The sequence below is a fragment of the Seriola lalandi genome, unplaced genomic scaffold, assembly GCF_002814215.2.
Source record: "Seriola lalandi dorsalis isolate HSWRI2012SDOR001 ecotype SW California unplaced genomic scaffold, Sedor1 jcf7180002054542, whole genome shotgun sequence".
Taxonomy (NCBI): domain Eukaryota; kingdom Metazoa; phylum Chordata; class Actinopteri; order Carangiformes; family Carangidae; genus Seriola; species Seriola lalandi.
Window position 1 is genome coordinate 407,184 of NW_019525095.1, and position 19,845 is coordinate 427,028.

A 19,845-nucleotide genomic window follows, 5' to 3' on the forward strand; every position below is an offset into this window, starting at 1 on the left:
TTCACAGTCCCCTCTAAATCCACCCATTCACTGCCTATGGGCCCTGATCTCCACATGAAATGATACCCCTCTTTCTCCTCCACTCTCGCGCCTTTAAGCGCCCATATGCCAGGCAGCGAGGAGGCTGGGAAAGCCCATAATTGATCAGTAAGTCTTGGCTGAAAAAGTGTGACCAAGGTCAGCCCCCCACGAAGCACGCAAGAGTGGCTTAATATACAGATTTATTGGGAAATGTAATGGGAGTTCTGCAGAGCAAACACCGGGATATTTGTTGACATAAACTGAAAACATTTTTGTGACGTTGTAGAAATACGAAAATAAGTTTATTGCAATTTTGAAAAACATTCCCTTAAAAACTTTGCTCTTTTTTATAGTAATAATGGAGACATTTTGGTGATTATTCTTTTCTATTTTCACATTTATTTCATTTTGTACACTTAACTACAAAAATATGCTGTGTACAACAGCTGTAAACGGTTACCTAAAGGTATTGTATAAAAATCAAACGTTAAAATCAACTATTTTGAAAATAATTGATTGAAAATTGAAAATTGAAGATTCATTTTGATTAATTTGTTTTGTTTAATTTGTTTAATCAATTAAAACATCATCACCTCTGAACAGTACCTTAGTAATGTTAAATGGTGTAATTAAGCCAAACCTGCATTAAAAAAAAAAGAAAAAAACAAAATTCATATATTGAGTAAAAGAACATTTCATAATGCATCCGAGGGATAACGAAATGGTTCATTTTGATTCTATTGCAGTACTGGTAGTACTTTTCTTTTTCTTTTTTTTTTTAAAAAGGGACACAAATTTCTGCTTCTCTCTTCCACAGGAAGAATTTCAGCGAAGCAACTCTAAGACAGAAATGCAGCAGTGGAATGTTTTCTGTCATAGAAATACAACAGTATCAGTCATATTCACAGAACTGCAAAAACAGATAAGTCCTCATGTTTCTTTGAATCCATATGACCTCAAACTGCTTTACAACTTTTATATTTTAGCAGCAGTGGAAAGATTCATCCAGTGCTTTTAACAGTGACAAGTGAAGGAGAAAAGCAGCAGCTGGATACTGTATCTGTGTCTGATGTCAAACCGCCAAAGAATGTGCCTCTCACTTGGTTCAGATATTGGATCGGATAATGAAAAAAACAAACTTATACCATACTCACTGTCCAGTGTAGTAGTTGCATTTTGTTTGCCATTGGAATGAAGTACAATAAAACATCCAGTCGTACTGAAGGAGTAGTTCAACACTTTGGGAAATACACTGAGCGTTAGCGTTCACCTGACGGCTGAATACGAAGCTACAGCTAGCAGCCAGGTAGCTTAGCTTAGCTTAGCTTAGCAAAGAGCCTGAAAACAGGAGGAGCAGCTAGCCTGGAGCGTGGTCATCACCGTGAGGCTGCCAGGTAACCAGCGGAGACTTAACCACCCATAAAACCATAGGTAATTTTTACCCTTGACTTTAAGTATAGATAAAACCTGCAAGGTAAAACGTGGTGAAAGCAGAAGTCATTAATTTTCTTCGTGAGCCAGCATCTCTTGGCAGCGAGCAGTGGTATGCCTGTTAGCAGCGCATCTTGGGCAACTTTATGTTAATCAGCTATGACGCGGTTCAGTGTTCTGCTCTGGAGAACACTAGAGAACACAACCGTGTAATCTGTTGTTTCCATCAAACATCTTTTCCCAAGCACAAAGGAGGAGACACTGATAATTGCAGTGGCATGTTTCCCCGTCCTTTACATCATGTCCCTGCTTGCTTCCAGAGACTTAAATTTAATAAAAGATGCATCATGGACAAAGGTGTCTGACACTGTAGATGTTCCAGGTGAGTTGGTAAAGAGTAGCCTATAATATCTTTTGTGAAAATAGGAGGGAATTGCATGCTAACTTGCTCCATAGCATGCAAAATGTTGTTGCTTGACAACTTGATGTGACTCAGTCAGTAATGTTAATGTTGCTAATTTAAAAGATTTCATGTAGCTTACTTATACAGTACTTGTGGTCAGTTGGCACAAAGACACTGGCTGACATGTCGGCTCGTTTTGCGGGCCCTTTAAATACAGATTGTAAAGATTTTTAACTTTGGACAGAGCCAGGCTAGCTGTTTGACACTTTTCACAGTCTTTGTGCTAAGCTAAGCTAAGCTAAGCTAACCGCTTGCTGTCACTACTTTCATATTTACCATAAGTACATGAGAGTGGTATCCATCTTCTCATCTGATTCTCTGCAAGAAAGCAAAAAAAAATGCATAGTATTTCCGAAAACACTGAACTATTCCTTTAACAGAGGCCTCTGGCTCAGGTTTCAGCAGTGTGTTACGACAATACGACTAAAATCCAAGTGCTGGAAGTTTGTCCATTCTGATGACCTTGATGAATCAAAATGGAAGAGAACATTATGTATGAGCAGCTCACAGTATCAGTCATTCAAAACAGGATTCCTCTTCTTCATGAAGGCTTGTTAGCTGGCATCCGTTAGGGTCCACCTCCTAAATAAAATCATCTCACCATCCGTAACATCTCTGACTCGTGCTCACTCAACATACAGGCTTGTCGGGGGCTTTAGATTTAGTCTGTGCAGTAGTTTGCTCGTTGGTCACGTTGGTGTCAGAGGGGGGCTGAGATGGGGGACTGTGGATCGCTGGCGTAGGTGACCGTGGAGGGTCTGGGGGGCCAGTCGGAGTCGTCCTGCAGCTCCAGGGCCAGGTGCATGTAGCGCACCCTTGGAGGCTTGTTTCTCCGACAGAACAACCAGGAGAGGAAGGACGAGGCCCAGCGGTCATTGGCCACCTGGGATCATGTGCAGTATGAACATGGTAGAGAAAACTAGTTAGTGAGGTTACATTATAGATATTTATATTATTTATATCTCTTCTGAATGAACAAGTGAGTCTCATGAGAATTTAATTTTCTGTTTATGTGACCAGAACAACCTGAACAACCAAGCAACACACTTTCATTTTTGTTTATATGAAAACTTTGGGACTGGTTGAGGGCGAAGATTTGAATTCTGTTCTTCAAAGTGTGTGTTCAAAATTCACCAGATTACAGCATAAATATCAGGAAGTTATGCTGATTTTTTATATTTCAAGGATTATGAGTGGTTCATGATAAATGTGCAGCAACATGTCAACAAAGTCGAGCCGCTCTTGACTGAAAAACAGTAAAATAATGTAAAAAGAAAAAATATTAGCAACAGGTTAAAGATGAAAAGTTGAATAATATACATTTTATAACATTACACAAATGTAATATATGTACATGTATTGAATTTCTATATATGAAATATTTGTATATATAAAATTATAAAAACATACAAAAGATTATATGAAACCTATTAGAAATTGGAACAATTTCATATACTGACATATATGTCAATCCCATACAAATGTTTATGTATGTATGATTATATTGTAGAAATATGTTACATAAAAATATATCAATCCATGTAGATATTATATAGTGGTTCCAAAAGTCTGAGGGTTAGACAGACATACAGAGAGACATGTTTAAACACAATAAGCATATAGAATTTTTATATGTATTTTTATATGTTTCAATATTTTATGTTTAAATAAATTACCTTATATAAATTATATATATATATCATTAACACATATGCTTGCAACATGTTATACCATATAAGATCATATAGATACTTTTAATATATATACATGTATTTTATCAGGGGTATTTATGGGTATGTAATAAATTTATATCCAGAAATATCCAGAGAATGTATATATATGATAATAATATATCCCCTTTTAGGTGACATATAGGGCAACATCACTCTGAAATAGGCCCATATATTGCATTTTCGTATTGGTTTAGTTGCTTGTATTAACCTATAGAGTCTATATTATTGGCATTTTATACGTGAAACAGATCATCAGAAGAAAATATGCAAGAAAGCAAGAGAATCAGACCAGAGTTAAGGAAAAGGTGTCACTATCTACACAGTGAAATGAGGCATAAACAGAAAAAAGTGTAGTCAAAAGCTTCCCAACCTGAGGTGTGGCAGCAGAGCCGGACTCTGTGGGGCGGTTTGCCCCCTGACTGCCTCTGAAAACTAGCCTCCACAAGATGATGTCAAGGATCAAAATCTACGGGAGATTTCAGTGGGAACTTGAGACTCAGCCGATCAAACATGACAGGGAGGATGAAGATTGGGTTTCAGCCACAGACGCACAAAGACAAAAATAACTCAAATGCAAACTTAAAAAGAAAAAAGATTCATTGATTTCATTCATTAGGCAGCAATGAAGCTACTACGGAGCACTAATTAAGGACGGGAAAAAAAAAAAAAAAATCAATGCATGCAAATCACAGTTTTCTAATTTAAACAAAGGAGATCAGTAAGGGAGAGCTTGTAGGGTGTGATGTGTACCTCCAGCATGAAAGACACAGCCGCATTCACTATGACAATGACCACCAGTGTAATGCGCCAGTCGTGGGGAACACACACGATCTGAGGGGAGGCAGAGCAGCGGGATGAGCACACACGGTTTTCACCAACTTCATGCAACACCCGGAAAGAAACACGGGGTTTACCTCCAGGAAGTTGTCGATGGCCGGAACAGGATGCAGCAAGATGAAGAGGAGGAACATATACAGAGCGATGCAGGACAGCATGAACGGCCCTTATGAGATAAACATACAGAAATACGGTCAAACAGCGTTTTATAGTTGTTTTCAACTTGCAAGAGCATCACACATATATATATAGGACTGGATTGCTGCCGGTAGAAAAACTTGATTTATAAAAGGAAAGGGCGCATTTAGGAAAATTAAAGTCTACAGGAATTACATTTACTTCTCCAACAACTTTAAATCTTTAAAATATATACTTATATACTACACTAAAAATTCCTGCTTATTAATTATGATGCCACAGTTCAAAATGTGCTTGGAAAATTCAAACTCATTCTGCGCTGACTCTAATCTCCTGCCACATACATTACTGAGACAATCTGCTCTCCAGCAGGACTACGTAAGTCTTACAGTTCTTGTAGCTTGGCTGTCTGAATGGCTTTCCCTTGGAGAAGATGATGGCCACAGCCAAGTACTGAAAGGAGGAGACGTAGAAGAGGGTGGTGTTCTCGTAGTTCCTGATGTTTTTGTGGTCGTGAGGAGTGGTTACGTTCTGGCTGTGAGAGAGACTCGAGCTGGAAACGTTACAGGCGCTGCAGGTGGAGAAACAACAGAGGGGCAAATGTAGACAGTTAAATCATACTGCTGAAAAGTTCATAAACCAGGAAGCCGGGAAAAAATAAACAGAGAGGAAAGTATTAGAATTAAAAAATGTCACAGTTTTTAGACAGTTTCCCTCTGTACTGCTGTTTTTCTTCTTTTTGATTACTAACCAGTTTACATTGTATAAAATCTGTTCTTGAAATACAATTTGACAGGGAGTTTTTCAACATTATTTCTAGAATCAGATACTGCAGGAGTCAAGATAATGCAGAAGTAAATTCAATTGCAATTTAAAACTAATTTATACAGCTTATTTTGTGCCTTTTTTTTCTTTTTGATTGGTTTCACTTCATTGTTACTATTTGAATTTTTAAAAAGCTGGAGATTTGTGCAGCAATCCAAAGGGGGAGCCAGGGTGAAGTGTACATTAAGCACAGTGTGTAATTTACTATAATTTATAATTTATGTCTTTACCATTTAGTGATTTACTGATTTATCATTGGGCAGGTGTTAATTTCAGACGTATTACTCACTCTGACTGAGGTGTCCATATCTCATACCAGCTCTGCTGTCGCACTAAGAGGAAAGCCAGGACTTGGAAGACCAGGCAGGTGAGGATCTGGGTCAGAACCGAGCAGAGCAGCGGGCCGGAGATCAGACTGGACGGGGGGCGACGCCACACCAGCTCCTTCCACGCCGGGTTCAGACTCACTGAGGACAGAAACGAGAAAAAGGCAGCATCAGTGAGTTGCTTTTCCAGAAGTTAATGTTGTATTTGATTGCTTTTGTCTGACTCACAAAACTCAATTGATTAAAAGGATTTTTTGGTGCTCGCCTTCACGCTACTCACTTGTAAAGGCAATGATGAGAATGATGGCGATGTCAATGAAGAGGAACTGGAAGTCTCCCAAGTTGCTGAGGATCTATAATATCAGAAATGTTGAAGATGAATCAACGATCACACAGCAGCAGACGAAGGGATCGACACCGACTGACTTCAGCTCCAGTGCAAATGAATGTGATCACACCGCGTCACAGTCGATGTGTTTTACTGACTTTTCTCAGGAACAAAAACGACTGACGTGTCACTCTGTGGTCAGATTGAAAACCCCTCCCCCCCAACACACACACACACACACACACACACACACACACACACACACACACACACACACACACACACACACCTTTGCACCTTGCTCCTGCTTGCTCCTCACATCTTTGCTCCTCACCTTCTGTGTCTCATGTGTGAACAATATCCACACGAACCAATAAAACATGCAGCTTCAATAACGTGTTTTTGATAATTTTCACCCTTTCAATGTGGAGTGAAACGTAAGAATCAGAAAGAGCCTTGTGTTTACCGAGTAGAGCAGGGTGACACTGAGGTACTGGATGATGCTGTAGAGAGCCATGAACTTGAACACACAGAATGATGTTATGAGGGCGGCTCGACCCTCCCTGGAGGATGAGAAAATCAGATACAGAATTTCACAGCTCAGTATTTTTGTGCTTTGCAGCTCAGAAAACTTTTAAGGTCGGCTCTAAAATTTCTACTGCTGTAATTAGTTTCAAGTCAAACCTATGAACTAATTATGAGTGTATATGAGTGTAACCGTGAGCCCTGTGTTGTAGTGACAGGGAGAAGTTTGCAATCTTGTGTAAAACCATTGGTGACACACATTTTGATATATTTTGGTATTTAAAATTCTCTATTCTGAATGATAGCATCCATGAGAAGCTACCTGATGAGGTTGGGGACACAGGAGATGTTCGAGGTGGAGGAGGTGAAGGGTGAAGCAACAGAGGCCTCCAGCTCGGACAGAGAAATCCCACTGTGAGCTCTCTTCAGAGCCTGAAGGAGAGAAAACTTCATTATTAGAAATCGCTTTGCTTTAACAGTAATACCTGGAACTAAAGGTGGAAAATAAATAATAATAATAATCCTGTCCTTTCGTAGTTTTTATCTACCTAAGAGAACCAAGAGAGCAGAAAGAAGGCCCGGGGTCGGCCATTGATGATTTAAAACGGTTCATGAGAATGACACTTTTATTTTTGATACTCACTTCTAATTCTGATACTCACACTTCTTAATTAAACACACTTTTGCTTAATTACAGGATATTTACTTTTACTGGACTGTGCTATTGCTGCTTTTACCTGAATAAAGGATTTGAATACTTTTCCCTCCACTACCCACAAACATTAGTAGCTGCTTTGAATTCTTTTGCCTTAACAGACAAGGACACATGGGTATTTTCAGGTGTGACCTCTTGTGTCATGGTGTCCCATCAGATATTGATTCACTCATGTGGGTCAACCTGGAATGAATTGTCACAGTTCTTGGCTCAGATTAAACTAATCAGCAATTAGTTTTGACAGAAAGAAAATATTCAGAATAAAGTGTAAAAAACATTGCACCAAAAACATAAATTCAAGCTGATTAAGTACCTCAGGATACTTGTATAGAAAGAATTATGATTTGCACGTACTGGAAACATTTAATCCATACTTACTCCACAGTCATTAGCACCATCACCACACATCCCAACAGTGTAGCTGGAAGGTAAAACAAAGTGGCTGAAAGTTAAACATTTGCCACAGATGACGATGCTACAAAATCACAAAGACTGAAATGAAGCTCTGTAACAGACAAAAACCAAAGCCACAAAATCAATGAGAGACTCACTCGATGCTCTGCAGGACTTCCACCAGCTGAGTCTTCTGGTCTGGAGCCATGCGTGCAAACACAGAGGCTCTCAGCACGAGCTGCACCGCCCCCATGTGGACAGACAAAGAATTACAGCAACACCCAAAAGACATGACAACCGAAACTCGATCATTTCTCTTTTCAGTGAACTCCACGTGGCTTTAAAACTAATACTAATCTGAATATGCAGATGCTCATATACAGGCCTGTACCTTTGGGACGAGTTGAGGGAAGTGCTCAGCGATGACAGCGAAGGCTCTGCCACTCACAGCGAAGTGATAGCTTTGTTCCTGCAGAGCCTGACGCTTGTCACACATCCCTTCCTCCAGGTTTATCTCCACGCTCTAGAGAAGAGAGGACGAGTCAGTTGTCGAGCAAAGCTCGTGGAATAACGTTGTAGAGCTTCAGCTTTAACCTGACAAACGTCTCCTTCATAGACACCTTCCTGTGCTCTTTTCTGACCGGTTCATGCAAACTGGGCTGCTGATAAATGCTCCGGAACAACGACTGCCTACAGAGACATTCACACCGAGCATGTCAAACTCTGCAGTGTGTATTTCTTTGCTTTAGTTTGTCCAGATATTTGAGAACAAGACTGTTTGAAGTACAAATGACTGCAAACACATGCCTGAGCATGCAGGTCTCAAACAGCAGGGCACTTTGTTTCTTCCCTGACCGATGATGGTAATAATGATCAGGCTGCCTGTGAGACCATGGAGATATATGTGTTGTTTATATTCTCTTTTACTCAGTGGCTCTGAGAGTTTCTGTCTTACCTGATTGTCTTTGACTGTCTGAGCGGGATTCTCTCTGTAATGCCACGTGATACTAGCAGACTGTAAATCTTTAGGAGGCACAGCATCTGCTATAATGACCTTCTCGTGTGCACGGATCATGCCGCAGTCTCGAGCCACTGATATGGCCGTCAGCATGTTGTCACCTAACAGACGATGCAGGAGAAAGAAGGAAAATGAGAGCGTGCTGACACAGAAAGTCATGAGTCATTGAACACACTGAGCTGCGTTACCTGTGACCATCAGTGTGCGGATGTTAGCTTGTCGTAATTCACGTAACACCCCGGCAGTTTCCTGCTTTATTTTGTTCTGCATGATGATCAAACCGAGGAACTCCATGTTGGTCTCTATCAGGTCCCTGAAAGCAACACAGCAACCATCTCACCATTGATTTATCACCCAAACTGTTTCAGAGTCACGTTATAGATTCAGATTTCAGGGAATCAGTGAAGGTGAAAGACAATAAAAGACACAACTTTTGATTTGTCATTAATAGACATCATAAATATGTGATGAAGGGTTGTAATTCTCTTATTTGACATCCTGCCCTCCTGCTAACCTTCCTTGTCCACATCTACTTCAGTTAATGATTTTCTACATTTATCAGAATGACGGCAAACATCCAGACAGGGGCGGGAATGTGTAAATGAGGCAAGAAAAACCAACTTAATCGTTAATATCGGGGTGAGTCTACGATTGCTATCACGACCTTTGACTCAAGTTGCGCAATACATTGTGGCTGCAGTGCACTGTGACAGGTGGAGTCTACTGTTGGTGGAAAAACTAATGCTTTTACTGCTTTTCTATGATGGATTTCTCCCTGCCTGTTGCAACATAGTGAGTCAAACAAATAGTTTGAAGTTTGAGCCTGAGATTCTTTGACACCAAATTCTGGCATGTTTTAGATAACTGGAACATTTTCCGCCCCGCTGTGGCAGCACTGAAGATATTTGGACATTATGTCATTTCATGTGATGTTTGCCCAGTTATCAATGGAATCAAATCAGCAAATTGACAAAGCTGATTTCCGACAGAGTTACAGTGTTTCTGGGTGGGATAATTCAGGGATTTTTTCCGTCAGTAGCCGCATGTACTGTGGACGGTGTTATCTGTGAATGGAGACGTACCTGCTGAGGCTCTGGACTTTGTGCCAGGAGAGTTTGGACTCCAGCTGTCGATGAGCCAGGGCAATAACCCTGAAGCCCTGCCTGGTGTAAGTCTCCAGAGTCTCTGCAAAACTATGTGGGACTGAAGAGAAGGACAGAGCCGTGTCAGTCTGGCCTGGTTTTGTTTTTTTGTTGTTGTTTTTTTAATAAGTGCAGAGAGGTTGTACCTAAAGACACTGAAAGATATGCAATTACTTTGTGTATCTTTATATGGATCAATGGAGGAAACATGTGGGGGAAGTGTCAGACCTGTGTGCTGTTTGCAGAGGCTGGCCACAATCTCCGGCGCTCCTTTCAAGTAGCCGTGCATGTGTTTTTCCCCCAACCTCCTGACCACCACACTCATCCTCTGCAGCAGCGAGGAGAAGGGGAACTGACGCACGATACCGATCTCACAAGTCTGAGGGGCAAAAGACACATGTTGTACACACACAATACAGCTACTTACTTGCTTTATTGGCTGAGAATTTAATGAACAGATTGATAACACACTAATTAAAAAAGTGAACGAGTATATTTCCCCAAAAAAGTCAAACTCTTTGCTTTAAGTTTTTACTTACTGATAATTCAGATAACTCCTGAAAAAGGAAAATATGTGATTGATTGAATGATATTAAAATACACCTTAAAAAATAAATATATTTCTGTAAAGCCCAAATAAAGGCATGGAGAGCCACTGTACCATGTTCTGAGTGAGCAGGTTGTTCTGATTGGCTTCAGGGTCGGCGTGCTTTGGAGGTCGCACCACAGTGGGCATTATGGGATTGTGGAGTGCGGTCTCTTCCTCTGTGGGCTCCTCTAGGATCTAAAGAAAAATGAGATTATATGATAAAGACTTAATAATGTCTCAGTCTCAGCTTCCTCTTGAAGGGAAGAGTTGTTTTCTGCTGTTCATGCTGGAGTATCCCGGGTACCAGACTTTAACCATTTTAGCCGAGTCACTCTGCCAAAGCGACGAGCGCGCTGCTGCATAATTCATGTACAGACTGGTATCCGAGCAAGCTGCGGTTCCTGTGACTAGAGTAAAACACTGATCGCTGTTCCTCACCCAGCCTGTGGCGCTGAACATCTTGAGGTCTAGAGGGTCCCCGGAGAGTTCGCCCTCTATCTTGGTCAGCGAGTGGCAGGTCGCCATGCAGGCCACAAAGGCGGAGTTCACCAGACTCTCTTTCGCTGCGTCAGACTCTGGCGGAGAAAAGCTGCGACGGAGAGGGAGGATCTGACTCAGCAGTTGGACTGTTTGTGACCATGACAGGAGCAAATTACATACAAATATAATGCTGTGTAAATAAGGTCATGTAAGTGCTCTTGTGGTTACTAATGACATCATGTGCAAACGCTACAAAAATGTTTTTTTACTGACAGACAAGAAACCTTTTCCAGAGAGAGATAAGAATCAAAACACCCACAGAACAACATTATTAGACATTATTAGTAACATTTTTTAGTAAACAACGTTTTGGGTGTTTAAGCGTCTGTGAATATATTTCTTTCTCCAACGTTCTGGGACGGTATGTTTAGGACAGAGTGGACGCATTTACTTTTCTTTTAGATTCCTCAAGTGTGTAATCTCAAGAAACAGTTTCTAGATAAAACAGCCGGACAGGAATAGCCCTTTGTGGCCAGTCTAGCAAGTTGAATAGCAGACAAATCAAGGTACAGTACTTTCTTACAGTACTCCCATTTATGCAAAAATCATATAGAAATTCAATTCACTACTGTCATAAAGAGTCCTGTTGATTGTTGTGCATATTTACACACAACCGCCTAACAACAGAGATGTTACAATGAAATAAACTGAATGCCAAGTTAGGAAATTTCATATAAATATCATCCTACTACACTCAAGTCAACCCTAGCTTCTGAGGAATGTCAAAGAAAAGGAAATCCCCCTCGTTTGGCATGAAAACAGCCAGAACACTGAAGAAAAATCCATTCCCACAGTTTGAAGAGTAAAATAAGCTGCTTTCCTACAACATCTGCTCCAGCTGCCGTCATCATTTCCCTCCAGGCTTTTGACTCTCAGTTGCTCCCCGAAAACTGACGCAGATGTGTTTGTATTTCCCAACAAAGCCAAAGGCAAGAGGCCACCTCCTACCTGCCATCTTCAGCTCTCTGAATACCCCACAGGTCCAAACCATCCTCAGTCAAAGTACCAGTCTGAAGGAGAAACAAATACAGATGTGCAACAACACTTAGTAATCACGTCTCAGAATATGAAATGAATCTAAACAGCCCACGACTCTGAGAGGGGCAGGTGTTTGGTGCAACTTTAAATTATAGTAAACACATATAATGAACTATTCTTAGGGTCTTTTCGTAATCTACAATCTAGTTAATCTGTATTCACAGGAACTTGCTCCTAACCTGCAACGACATGCACACACACTTTCTGAGCACTACTAAAATACAAAGTAAAGCAACTGTCAGCTTCTTCAAAGACGTTGTTCAGACAGAAACACTTTGCTGCTGTTTTAGATTTGAGACTGTTGTTATAGTCGTGGATTTTTATCCACAGAAATCCACAACTATAAAGAGTTTTTTCTTTTTTTAAAACACTTTCAAGCAGCGATGAATTACAGCTATGACGGCGATGTGACTCCCTCACAGGAAACCATCTGTGCACTCACAAACCAAACTTTGATTTAGGGACTAATGTCAACTGCAACTCATTTTCAGCACTTACATATATACATCTGTTTCTTTTCTCAATTAATTACTTGGTCTAGAAAATGTTTAGAGCCCACGTAAACCTTTTCAAATGACTTGTCCTGTTTTTCCAACAGTCCAGAACCAACAGACTAAAAAAACATGTCCTTGCTCATTACATGTGTAATAATGAAAAGAACATTTCATGCTATAAGCAGCTTCAATGAACATTTAAGCTCGTACAGTGTCGCTGCTCCTTTTATAGATGATATAGGATGATTTCCAACTAAATCAACATCAGAGCATTTACAGATTTTAAATGTGTGGTGCTTGATGTTGTGGCCAAATTGAGTCATTGCACAACCTCAGCTCTGCCTCAGGACAGGATTCATTTTACATTTATGGGTTAGGGTCATAAAACCATGAAGTCAGTCTCAAACCAGAACTTGTACTTGAAGTGGAAGTGGGTTTCGGATGCTTCATAACTCATTTTCATGCATTCTGAGTCAAGATTTTATTCAGTCCAAGTCAAGGACAGTTCCAACACATGATCCTGTGACGCATGATGAAAACAGAGCCTGAAATTCAACGATACAAACTGCATCGACTGAATTCTTCACAAGAAAACTAAACTGCACAACAAGACAAAATGTGCTTTGGACTACCTTGTCAAAGCAAACCAGGTTAAGTTGACCACACATGTTGATCCTCTGGGGACTGATGCAAAAGATGCCGACGCGCTTCAAACGCCGCTGCGCGTACACAATACCGGCTGTCATGGCCGCCGGTAAGGCCGGCGGCACAGTGATGGTGATGATGTCCAGAGATTCAATGATGATGGTTTTAGCTGGAACCTGGACGGGATCGAGAAACAAACCATCATGAGTTGACATTGAGAAGCTTGTATTTCCTCTGTAAGAGCAGCTGTACCTTGTTCATTATACTGAGGACGATGGTGTAGATGAAGCCGATCCCTGCCACCCCCACCAGACACAGCAGGAACAGGTACGCATCGCGGTACAGCTTGAAGTCTGTGGGTTTGGGGTAGAGGATGGATCGCACGAGCTGGCCTTTCTCTGTGCTGAAGCCTGTGGGAGCAGGAAGCAGTAAGATTTGATCATTGTCTTGTAAACACTTACAGAGGCTGAATATGTGCCACCGTGAGGGCGATCAGTCTGTTGTTATCTGTTTCTCTCGGTCGGTCTCACCTGTTCTGACCACAACAGCCTTCACCAGTTCACCGGTGTAGAAGCGCGTCTGGATCACGTGGGTGCCACAGAACAGGGTGTGTCTCTTATGCTCCTCTATATTTAGCTCCCGGCTGCATCCTCACCTAAACTGGGTAGACTGGTCTTGGTAACCGGCACGCTCTCTCCTGGAGATGAAGGGAGAATGAACAGACGTCCAACAAAAAGCACATCTCAAACATGGACAGCAGCTGCAGTGTTGTGCACAAGTGTGAACACAAGCCGGTGCATGATGAGAGCATGTCATAAAATATGGCACTTTTACAACGAGTTTCTGTAAATTCACTGTATTTAGTTTTAGTTTTATCTTGAACTTAGAGCCTTGAAATGTATTTATATATGAACTAACAGATATCAGTAAAACACATTTAAAGATCTAAGATGTGTACTGTATTAAACATTATGAGACATCTGACAATACAACATAAATTATTATTGACAGGCTGATTGATAAAAAGCTAGTGAGTTGTCGGGCTTGAGCTCTTCAGGCAGGTCGTTCCTCTAAATCTACAACAAATGGGTAACAAGTGAAGAGAAGCTAAAGACAAATACGATCTCATTTCTCTGGTTTTCAGATAAAAGTCTAGCAGCTGCATTTTGTACTAGTTGAGCGATTTCTGTAGCAGTAGTTGCGTCATGAGGAGACAAAGCCATACATGACAAGGACTGCATCTTTAAAACTCAAAACTGGATATTTTGGAATTATCTTCAGTAAAAAACAGAGCTGGCAGTAAATCACTTTCCTCCACGACAAGCACTGTGAACAACAGAAAAGGAGAAAAGTCTCTAATATCACAGAAAGACCGAGGCATGTTCCTCCCCTTCGACGCCATCTTAAAAACAGAAATGAGACTCTGTGTTAACTGTGAGGAGGGAGCATCTATAGAGAAACACAACCTGTCAGCATGCTCTCATTTACAATACAGGTTCCATGGATGAGCACGGCGTCGCAGGGCATGATCATCCCATTGGCTGGAATGATGACGACATCACCGGGCACAAGCTCCGTCGACATGGCCTCTTCAATATCTTAGGGGCAGCAATAAGAGAGAGAGCGCGGTGTAAAAGACATCCTGCAATCGTGAGGATGCTATCAGAGATCAATAATGCGGTTTATGTATTAATGAATTATTATTGCTGTACACCATCAACACGTTTAAGAGAAGATCAGTCGTTCGTGAATGATTGAACTCCTGCTTTCACTAATCTGCGGCTCTGTTACAATCGGAGGGGAGAGCTCACCTTTACTTCCTCTGCACAGCGAAACACGGACCACACTGTGTGCTGCCACCATGTCATGTAGCATCACGTATTGCTGAAATGACAGAGACACTGACTCAACTGAAAAAACACACAACATTTATGAATACGATTATTAACTGACACTGCTACCACCGTGCATCTCCCATACAAGTTTGTATGTTTGTAATGTGTCCGCTCACTTCACAACCTTCAGGCATGACTCACCTTTTTAATGGTATACAGTGAGGTAGCTATTGAAATGACAGACATGAACACTATGGCTGTGGCGTAGTAGTAGTAGTCCTCTGCGCTCCACAGAATAACACTGAAGAGCTGGAAGATGTAGAAAGGATTCAGGACCTGACGGAGGAGGAGACAGAAACACAGGCTGACAGCATGAGAGAGGGCATTCATCATATGACTGGTATGTTAATAGAGGAGGTGTCGTACTTGATAAGCTAAGCCCTAAACTCACCTCCTTTATGAGGAGCTTGAATAGAGAGGGCACTCTCACAGCGATCTCATTCTCCTCGAAAAACAACCTCCTGTTGAAAAGGAATTAGAAAAAACAGCGACACGTTTCATATGTAGGAAAGAACATTAAAGGTGCTATATGTAAGTTTTTGCTATTGCTACAAAGCTAATGTTAGCATTAGCTGTTCAGCATCAAACTTCATTCCTTTACTCACCAACAGCTGTCTCCAGTGGTGGAAAGAAACACTTATGTTAACTCTTGTCTCCATCACATGTTTTCTTCTCCTGAAGTTAGCATGCTAACCAGCTAGCTACGGCCCAGTCTGGCCGTCTCACCACTCTCTGATACTGATTCCTTTTTGCATCCAGTATTATAACCTCTCGTATTGTAAAATCAACAATGGCTGAAGCTCTTGGCAATAATGGTAAGTAAGCAGCTGTTAATGCTAACGTTAGCTATGCAGCAATAGCAAAACTTACAAATAGCTCCTTTAATGACAATTTGCACAGGGCTCTATAACCCGACACCTTCTTCTGTAAATTACTGAATGAGATGGAAGTGCATCACAAAACAAACCGTAGGAAAAGAGGACGTGTGTGTGCATGTTGTGTACCTGTAGTCCTGCAGTGTTTTAGAAAGTCCAGAGCTGTGGTCAGAGTGAACACTTGAACAGCTCAGCTTCACATCCTCCAGGCCTCTAGAAAAGTCACACACATATTCATGACTACTGCAGCCTGGATTTACACCGGAGTGTTTTTCTGATCACATCAACAGGAAAAGGTTTTAATGAATGAAAGCAGAAAAATACAGTGTTTTTCAGTGGGCCTCTTACTTATACGTGTCAAAGTTCTGTGTCTCATCATCCCAGTAGTATTTAGTGCTGTGGTGGGTGAAGTAGTGGATCTAAGGAGGGGAGAACAGAGGGGGAGGAGGTGGTCAGATATCGACTGTGTTAAAAAAATCTAGACTCCAAACTTTACTGCATGTTAAGAAAAGGCAGACACAGTTTCCACTGAGTTACCTGAGCATTCTGCCTCTCAGCAAATTTCCCATGATGCTCCTCGTGCACAGCGCTGACGCTGTGGTCTCCGTCTCCGTTCGGCAGCTGAGCCGTGGGCTGCAGATCCAAGCTGTCGAAGGGTTTCTTTCCCGGAGCCAACATCACATGTACTTTGGCTCGAAACCACTGCCTGAACTCATCCTGTGATAACAATACAAAGAATTACATTTTCCCTTGGCCGTGAGGCAACACTGAACTTATCATTTGTAGTGTTTACAGTGTGCGTGCCAAAGAATGTAACAAGGGTCTGGATGATCTGTGTACAGTGGTATGATATGCTGTACAAGATGTTAACTCAAAATCCACTGAAAGAAGCAACAGATTCACTCACACAGACAAGATGCGTTAAATCTAAATCCACAAAAATGTGTTTGTTTTCGCAGGTGAAGACAGCGATCGCCTCATTTAAGCTACAAATGCAGACCTTACAAGTGTGTTTATGTATTACAAATAAAGCAAAACAAGTTAGGTGTTTGAAAAAAGAAAGCAAGTACTGTGGTCCTGAGCAGCAGTGTGTGCGCGTCCCTCAGCGAGGTGTGTGTGCAGGTGCCCTTGACGCCCCACTCAGGCAGCCAATAGAGCAGCAGCAGCAGGAGACCACAGGAGCAAACAGCACCTACGCCCACCAGGATCATCTTCCACAGACAGGGCCGGTACCCCCACACCTCCTGCACAAGGACGTACTGATGTAAAGAGACTGAAGGGACAGATGTAAACACTGCATTCATTAGTAACTATTTTTAGCTGCAGGCTTTGGTGAGTATTTACAGCAGCAGGACAGTGTATGTGGGATTAACTCAAAACAAACTGCAGCCCCTGCGCTCATGGTAGATAAAAGAATTAAATATGAAGCTACAACCAGCAGCCGGTTAGCTATTAGTTTAGCAATTATACTGGAAACATGGGGAAACATCTAGCCTGGCTCTTCTCTGACAAACTGGGAGTACCACCCATTAGTGACCTTTATGGGTGCTGGTATTTAAAGCCAGACTGACTGTTTTTTTCATTTCCAGTCTTTCTGTGAAGCTAAGTGACTAGATAAAACTCAGCATCATAGTGAATAATCATATTCCCCAAAAATGTCAAACTATTACTAAAAGCATTGTGGCATTCAGCCCCTCTGAATCTAAACCAGTTTAAGATCCATTATCACTATGACATTTCCAAATCCTCCAAACGACCTCGTAGTGATTTCAGTGAGTGAGATTACATTTCAAATCAAATCAAAGGCTGCTTTCATTCGAATCCCCTGAAGCATATGTCCTTTAAGAAGTACACACACAAGAGTCACCAATTATTCACAAATTGTGTGACACCCTTCAATCACAGGAATGTAATTAAGCTTGTAATCAGCTGACCAACCGAAAACCGCCCAACTGTTCTCACTACACAGAGTTAATATTTTGGAGATTGTTCTAAGAAAAGACAAAAGAGGTCGACAGTCGACACAAAATAAAACGATTGAGGGAAACTAGCAGTAAGATGGGAAGTGATATTTACCATCTCATCCTCCAGGCCCTTGTTTATTATCTTCACCTCTCTCATCTTCATTCTGTCAGACGTTCAACAACTACGAAGAAAGACAAAGGAAAAAAGTTAACTATATCTCCAACCGGTGTTTAACTTGCTGAAGCTTTGTCATTACAGAAGTCTTCAGCTCTGTCAGGTCAGCAAGAGATGTTGCAACTCCAGTGTCGGCCAAGGACATTAAAGGATTCAGTTTTATGACTTCAGAAGCAAAAAAACGCCCAAAGCAAGAAAAAGAAGGTCAGGGATTCGTTTACTTTTCTATTACATGAGTTAATTTTCACCTCTGGAGACAAAGAGAAGAAGTGGAATTTATTTGTGTGGAGTTAAAGATATAAACACAATTAAGATGAGTCATGTTTGTAACATACAGATCCGTGTACAGCAAGGAAAAGCCTGACTTACATTACCCCTGCTTAGTAAATAACGAGCTGTCTGTAAGGAACAAAGATCTTTTACGCAAGTGACGACCTCACCTACCTTCCTCAGGGCCGCCACATGGACACTGTGTTTAAGGCCTCAAGTGATATGTATCAGAAATCTTGCTTATGCATGATCCCAACTCAATTAACTGACAATTTTTTTGACATCAAGTCGTGAGGCCAATCTGTGTGATACACTGTTGAGCAGATACCTGGAAACCTTTGCACTGTGCACACACAATCATGTTCAATAACAGTCACACCTACAGTAATGTTTGACTCGCCGTCTCTCTGACCAGACCTGCCAATAAGAGCCGTCACCTGCAAACTGAGAAAAATAACACAAAAACTAACTCTATTTCTTAAGATAACACACCATGGACTTATTATTTCACAACTTCATGTTACAGTAGATTCATTTTTTTTGACACTTTAAGCAAAGAAAAATATTTTTCTTAAAAAGGTTTGGCAAAAACATACGACACAAATAACTGATGGCATAAATTCTCAACATGTTTACTATGACAAATTTAAAAGTACAAAGAGCCTCTGTGATGATTTGATTAGACAAAGGTTGAGTCCATCACTCTAAATACTATGTCAAACCTTATCCATGTAACACCTCATACCACGAACACCTTCCCCAACATGAACCCTGGTGGTGGCAGCATGAGCCTGTGAGACTGCTCCTCTGCACCAGGTCCCAGAAAGGCTTATACAACAGAAATAAATAGAAATCCTGCTTGCACCCCTGCTGCGGATCCAGACTTGGGATAAGATTTATTTTTCCAGCAGGACAAAGACCCCAAACATAAAGCCAAAGCTACACAGCAACGGTTTCCACATCAAGTCCAGACTTCTGTCCAAACCAGAGTCTGTGGCAGGACCTCAAACTTTCACAGCTCTTTTTGCACAGATGTGCAGAGCTGATACAAACCAACTGACTCAAGAGTGTAACTGCTGCAGAAGATGCCTCCTCTGACTTCAGGGAGTGACAACTTGTGCCAACAGTGGTTTATGCTTATTAGAGTTAGAGTTTTAACATTATAGGACATGCAAGTGTCAGCAAACCCCAATAACCTCAACACAGTTCAGTTGTAAAACAATAAAGCAAAGTCTAAGGAAGTGTTCACTTTTCATAGACACTGAACAACTCACGCTTTATATGCGCAAACTGAGAAACCCTAAAATGACACTTTCCACACTGGTGCAATTCGATATCTTGTGCAAACACATGGCGAATGCAAAGAGACTTCCAGTCGCAGTAACTTTTACCTACGTGGTGCAAAGTCATATAACAGTCTCGCAAGTTGCTGAGCTGCAGCGCCTTTTGCTTCATCTCTCCATAA

The 19,845-nt window shown here is 41.3% G+C and overlaps 1 protein-coding gene across 1 annotated transcript; it reads right to left on the reverse strand.

Moving 5' to 3' along the window:
* Window positions 1-208: 208 nt before the first annotated feature.
* Window positions 209-19,525, reverse strand: LOC111661267 (polyamine-transporting ATPase 13A3-like). The gene is given in 34 exon segments (XM_087176193.1): window positions 209-2,798; window positions 4,019-4,114; window positions 4,399-4,479; window positions 4,563-4,651; window positions 5,013-5,194; window positions 5,738-5,915; window positions 6,055-6,127; window positions 6,569-6,665; window positions 6,950-7,059; window positions 7,721-7,763; window positions 7,894-7,973; window positions 8,127-8,258; window positions 8,691-8,854; window positions 8,942-9,066; window positions 9,836-9,956; window positions 10,124-10,274; window positions 10,435-10,452; window positions 10,557-10,679; window positions 10,923-11,073; window positions 11,973-12,034; window positions 13,189-13,377; window positions 13,454-13,611; window positions 13,732-13,836; window positions 13,839-13,898; window positions 14,668-14,799; window positions 15,013-15,085; window positions 15,238-15,372; window positions 15,488-15,557; window positions 16,101-16,184; window positions 16,320-16,390; window positions 16,509-16,688; window positions 17,042-17,215; window positions 18,048-18,117; window positions 18,764-19,525. Coding segments are annotated over 33 exon segments (3,741 nt in total). The 5' UTR covers window positions 18,099-18,117; window positions 18,764-19,525; the 3' UTR covers window positions 209-2,615.
* Between the last annotated feature and the right edge of the window lie 320 nt (window positions 19,526-19,845).